Below are 6000 nucleotides of genomic sequence, written 5' to 3'. Positions count from 1 at the left end.
GGGGTTGCATATATGCTAACCTCAGTAAATTGCCCTACCTAGACTTTGGCAATTAAGCAAAATAAATATCTAAAAGCCAAAATAATCACATTGGACAACTCACTTGAGATGCCAAAACTCTTAACACTTGGAAGCCCAATAAAGTACGTTTTCCGTTGGATATCTCCTCCACGTATAGTGGGGACAGGGAAACCGAGGAGAATTATTCTCTATGAGAAAGTAGGATATAGATGCTATGCAGTCTTTCTTCATGATTCTCTAAGATTTGGATTAAAAGTCTGTGAAGCTGATTCACAAATTCCTTTAGGCCAGAATAGTGTTCTACAAACACAAGAGTCAAAACTTAGAAGTATCTCACCTACAGCTCACCTATCACAGAGGGCTTGCCTTCTCACCCGTCAAAGATGTAGTTCAACATATGCCAAACTCACCCCAAACTGCTTTGCGAGCTTTCTCATCTGCCATCTGAGTTGTTGGTTTGTCATTCACCTCGCGCCTTCGACGCTCACATTTGATGAAGCACAGAGATGGCTAAGGCAGATGATCCTGTTTGAGTTCCATGAGATCCCTCTGCATGTTCAGGAGGTGTGAGTAGATGAGTACTCGCTCCATCCTTATGTGCTCGCTCCATGTCAATTGCTGCCTCTAATTTTCTCCCAGGGTCAAGTGTCAAAGGCTGCATATAAATGTTTATTTATGCACATATTTATATGCAACCACACACAAAAATCTACTGTATAAAATCTGGAAGAGCTGCAAAATACTTCCTGACACAGCTCAGCACAACAACAATCTAATGTCTGTAAGACACTGCACAAACTGAAAATCGTACTCCCTCATAGATGGCCGATTATATTCAAACACTCAGCTTAAGATACAACCACAATAATCTTTGAAATTTCACCTGCTTATAACTAGGCCCATTCATTGCCTAGTGTAGGTGGGGTTTGTATCACCCTCATCCTTGCCTTAGGTAAAGAAAACGTAATTCTTACAAGATACCCATGCTTATTGCTCCTTGTTGATGTAAAGCATTTCTTATTGGCGGGAAACATTCTCAGTGAAGTGCAGTGAATTGGAATTGGTTGAGCTAGAAGCAAACACCTTTACGATGACTTGTTGGATAAAAAATGCTCGGCAACAATTCTTCTTTGGATCTTCCCAGTTGGAGTTCTAGGCACGTCCTTAGCAAAAAATATCTTTTTAGGAATTTTAAAAGTTGCAAGGTTTTTCTTGCAAAACTCCTTGATCTCCTCCTCAGTTACGAACGCCCCTTCTGAGAATACAATGGCAGCATTTACCTGCGGAGCAAATATAAACAATCTTCTCATGAGCTCTGCAACAAAGCCAACCACAAAGTAGCTGTATGCTATATGAAGGCAACAAGCACCTCTTCGCCGTATTTACTGTCAGGTGCTGCGAAGGTGACAGCTTGTGCCACAGCTGGATGAGCAAGAAGGACAGCATCAACTTCCAAAGGTGAAATCTTTTCTCCTGTATGAACGCCACAGAAAGAGATTTTGAACCCAGATGATCAAAACTTTTAGAAAACTGAACTGAAAACCTAGAAACAAAGAAAGGAATTATGAAGCCTACCTCCACGATTAATCAACTCCTTGATTCGACCAGTCAAGCTCAAGTAACCATCCTCATCTAAAAACCCCCTATCTCCGGTGTGAAACCACCCAAATGCAAATGCCACTTTGTTAGCATCCGCATTGTTTTTATACCCCTTGGTTACATTCAGTCCCTTGATACAAACTTCTCCCACTTGTCCAGGTGGCAACTCTCTTCCCTCATCATCCAGGATAGCAAGCTTAATGCCTGTGGGTTTACCAACACAGCCAGGTTTGTGAGGGCCATGTTGAGGTATAGGGTTAGAAGTCATTTGATGGCTGGCTTCTGTCATTGCATATGCTTCTAAAACGGGAGCCCTGAATGCTTCTTCTAACTGTTGGAGAACAGCAGGGGCAAGAGATGCACTGCAGCTACGAATGAATCTGAGGTCTGGGTAGCTTAGCTCTGGTTTAGCTTTGTGCTTTTCCAGTAAAATCTGGTGTACAGTGGGTACTGCTGTGTACCATGTTGCTCCATGCATTTTCATATCATCCCAAAACTTTGTGGCAGAGAATCGTCCGGAACTAGGTAGAACAACAGTCCCTCCTGCTATGAGAGAGGACAGCAAACCTGCCATTAAGCCATGCACATGAAAAAGTGGTAAAATGATGACAGTTTTATCGCCTGGCCCTAATTCATATGCTTGGACAATGTGCTGTACTGATGCTGACAGATTCAACTGAGTCAATGGCACCCCTTTTGGACGACTTGTGGTTCCTGACGTGTGAAGAAATAAGGCCTCATCATCATTCTCATTAACAATCCCTGCTATATCCATTGTTTCATAAATTATTGCATATTTGGACTTGGCTAGAAAATCTACCCCATTATTGTTGACATTCCATTTTCCTTCTGCGATAGGAAGATCGAGTTTCTTGGCTGCACTCTCTGCTGCCTTGTTTCCCTCTATAGCAGGTACAATTAACAAGACTGACTGGGAGTCTTCCAAGTAGAACTTAAATTCATCTTCAGTGTAGGCAGAATTCAAAGGAGCAGCAACAGCACGGGCCCGGATAACAGCCAAGAATGTCAAAACAAACTGCACAGATAGATCACAGTCACGTCAGAGCTCTCCTTGAGCAATTCACTACTAAAAACCACCTCTTCTTTTCATTGAACTCAGACTTTTTTTCCTTTTGTATGCTAGAATCTGAGAAAGCACGCAATAGGCTAAATCCTCTCACAACATTGAACGTACAACTGGGAATGATGGACACACTCACCCAGGCTTAATACTACCTAAAAACTTTAGTCCAAAGGAAAGGTTAAAGACAAATCAGTAGGTCTGCCAATCTTTACCGAGTAAGGGCCTCAGGTTGCAGCTAAGCTCAGTTTAAGCCGATCATGTGGTCCCCATCAAGAACATTTCTTGGTTTTTGGTCTCTCTTTGATGTATATATTTTTATCTAATGCAAGAGGTGGGAAGTTGTCCTCGCACTCTGCCATAAGTGCAACAAACAGAATCCATTCCCTATCAGCACTATTTGAGGAAACTATATCCTGAGAAGCCTCATAACAAGCAGATGGTGTAGCTATTGAAGAGGAGGAAATGTCAGGAGGTGGACCGGACCCTCAACAAGGCGGTCTAATGTCTGCAAACCTGAGTAATACGGATGGCCCCTTTCTGCCTATGTCACCTAAACCTACTTTCTTTGACTCTGTCCCCCTGTCTCTTTATTTTTATTTTTTTTGCACAAAAAGAAGCTGTATATTGTGCACAACAGACAGCTGGGGATGCTCAAAGGCCTATCACCCAAAGGTTTTACAAGACGGGGAGTACAAAGTGAGAGGTAGAATGTCACTGCACACACGAAGTCCGACACCCTGTAGGCCCCAGACTAGTGCCCCTTTCAGTATTTCTTTATTCAATTGCAAACAAACGACCCGAACACTTACACCAAACCCTCACCAAGCTGTCCAAACCTGTCAAGGGCTGAAATTGTAGGTTTTCGACCCAATTTCGGTAGCATAACAGCGCCAAAACCCCTGTAGGTCAGAAGTACACTTCTAGGACAAATTCCCTTGCATTTTAGAAGCTTTCCAATGAGCTGTAACTGCATTTCAGCGTGCTGTAATTTTCTGCTTGGTCACTGACAAGTGCCCAAACTCCCTATATAACCACCCCAAGGCTTCCTTGGTGTTCGCTTGCAGTTTAGGTGCGAAACCCTAAACCTGCAAATAAACACAGCAGGTTGTAGTTCTCTATTTTGGATCATTTTGAGAGGAGCAAACACGTCTATGCCTGTCTTGTGAGCTCCTGCGCATAATGGGGCGCTTCCCCTTTGGTTTGGATGAGTGAAAACTCAATTTGTCGCGATGGAATTGTGTGTACTTGTGGGTGATTGGCAATAAGCTAATGCAGTTACTGATCAGACGGCTCTTGCCTTGGCAAACGCCCATAAAGCCCACAAAGTTGTACATGGTCATCTGAGTAGCCAAACTATGGGGCATTACCATATGAGCAAAGGGAAGAGAGAGAGATGCACGAGAGCACTACATGAGACAAGGGAAGAAGGCAAGCTTTCCATTAAAGCTTCAAACCTGAAAATTCACTCACAAATGAGCCAGAGGCAGCCCCTTCTCTTCTTGAGCGTCCCCTAAGCTGGGGTCACGTGACACATCCAACCCTATGTGTCCGTGGACAAGCTACAACATGATCAAGGTTCAACCAGTCCAGTCAGTCTAGATTTAGAAGTGATCTGGCACTTTTGTGAGTCTATTCGTAGACCGTGCATGCCCAGTCACTTAGTGTAGATGCATATCCTCTGGTTGCACACAGCATGATCATAAGTATTCCCATCAAAATCCTTCAGGGGAATTTTCCAATGCATTTAGCCTATTTTACCTATTTTTGACATTTTTCACTTATTACTTTTAACCTACTTTTGTTGGAAAGTAGGTAGGGCAATTTTGCTAAGTTTGTATATAAGCAAACCTAGACTAGCACTATTTGGCAGAAGAGGCAACAAGAGCCAAGCTCAGCAGGCAACTTCTCAACAAGACCAAGCCTTGGTGGACCTTCCCTCCAAGCAGCAGATCCCCCTTCCACTAGCGTTTTCGGAAAGCATCACAGCCTCGCGTTTTGCATCATCACACCATCGCCAAAAAGTCCCACTGCATAGCGTTTCTGCATCAGCATCATCGCCAGCAAAAGATCTCACCTAGCGTTTTTGCAGAACCTCAACCTGGCGTTTTTGTCATCAGCATGCCTAGCGTTTTTGGGAGCCCATGACTAGCGTTTTCAACAGATACCACCCACAGCAATGCAGTAATTTTCAACAATGAAGTAGTTGCAGATTCAGCCCGGAAAGACCTCAGTTTTGATGAGTGCGCGGCGCCGTAGGTCCAAAAACGCTGATTTTTGGGGCTGTTTTCGTGGGTCTTTGTTGCTGAAAATCTGCAGGTTTAGGGCTGAAAACAGAGGTTCTTCAAGGCTGAAAACCAAGGTCTTTACCGGGCTGAATCTACTACACTTTAGGTGAAAATTGCCGGTCTGTATCTGCTGCTGAAAACCAAAAACGCCAGGAGATCTGATGATCAAAAAAGCTAGCAGTTGTGGTCCTTCCAAAAACGCTAGGTGCTGGGTACTGTTGGCGATGCAAGTCTGATGCAAAAACGTTAGGCTGGGGATGCTGTGCAAAAACGCTAGGTGAGGGAATCTGCTCCTTGGAGGGGAAAGTCCACCAAGGTTCTTGTGAGAAGTTGCCTGCTGAGCTTGGCTCCTGTTGCCTCTTCTGCCATTTAGTGCTAAACTTGGTTTGCTTATATATTTTCTTACCCAAATTGCCCTACCTACTTTTGTTGGAAAGTCACTTAAATTAATAAGTGAAAAATGTCAAAAATAGGTCAAATAGGCTAAATGCACTGGAAAATTCCCCTGATGGAATCTGATGGATTCTGGTGGGAATACTGATGATCATGCTGTGTGCAACCAGAGGATATGCATCTACACTAAGTGACTGGGCATGCACGGTCTACGAATAGACTCACAAAAGTGCCAAATCACTTCTAATCTAAACTGATTGGACTGACTGAACCCTGTTATGCTGTAGCTTGTCCACGGACACATAGGGTTGGATGTGTCACGTGACATCCCCTCCTTTTTAAAGTGAGGAACTGGTACCGAACTGTATGGCGTCGAGGGAGATCGCCAGTAGCATCCGGAATCCTGAAAGGGACTCTTCGCCGGCCCACTCTTATGTGTGGGTCGTGCAGTACTTGAACTTCATAAAGGTCTGCAACGCTTGCTTCTTTGGGCCGCGCCGAAAGCGACAAAGTCTTTTGTGGCTCCTTCGATGCTTCAACTTCGTCTAGAGTCACGCTTCTTTCTTCTTCAAGAATCCCCATGGCTGAAAATTCCTGAAACCATTTCCAACACAAAAC

The 6000-nt window shown here is 44.0% G+C and overlaps 1 protein-coding gene across 1 annotated transcript in view; it reads right to left on the bottom strand.

Moving 5' to 3' along the window:
* Window positions 1-817: 817 nt before the first annotated feature.
* The window catches only part of AAE3 (AMP-dependent synthetase and ligase family protein), a 42799-nt gene continuing 37616 nt past the window's right edge, over window positions 818-6000 (bottom strand). The window contains exons 2-4 of the mRNA XM_086523065.1: window positions 1597-2656; window positions 1391-1494; window positions 818-1301 (exon numbers count right to left, since the gene is read on the bottom strand). Of these exons, the coding sequence (XP_086379191.1) occupies window positions 1107-1301; window positions 1391-1494; window positions 1597-2656 (1359 nt within the window). The 3' untranslated portion in view covers window positions 818-1106. The remainder of the gene's footprint in view (window positions 1302-1390; window positions 1495-1596; window positions 2657-6000) is intronic.

Source organism: Adiantum capillus-veneris, chromosome 11 (genome assembly GCF_014529385.1).
Source record: "Adiantum capillus-veneris isolate H3 chromosome 11, ASM1452938v2, whole genome shotgun sequence".
Classification (NCBI taxonomy): Eukaryota; Viridiplantae; Streptophyta; class Polypodiopsida; order Polypodiales; family Pteridaceae; genus Adiantum; species Adiantum capillus-veneris.
The sequence above is the reverse complement of the archived record's forward strand: the minus strand, read 5'-3'. Positions and strand labels throughout refer to the sequence as shown.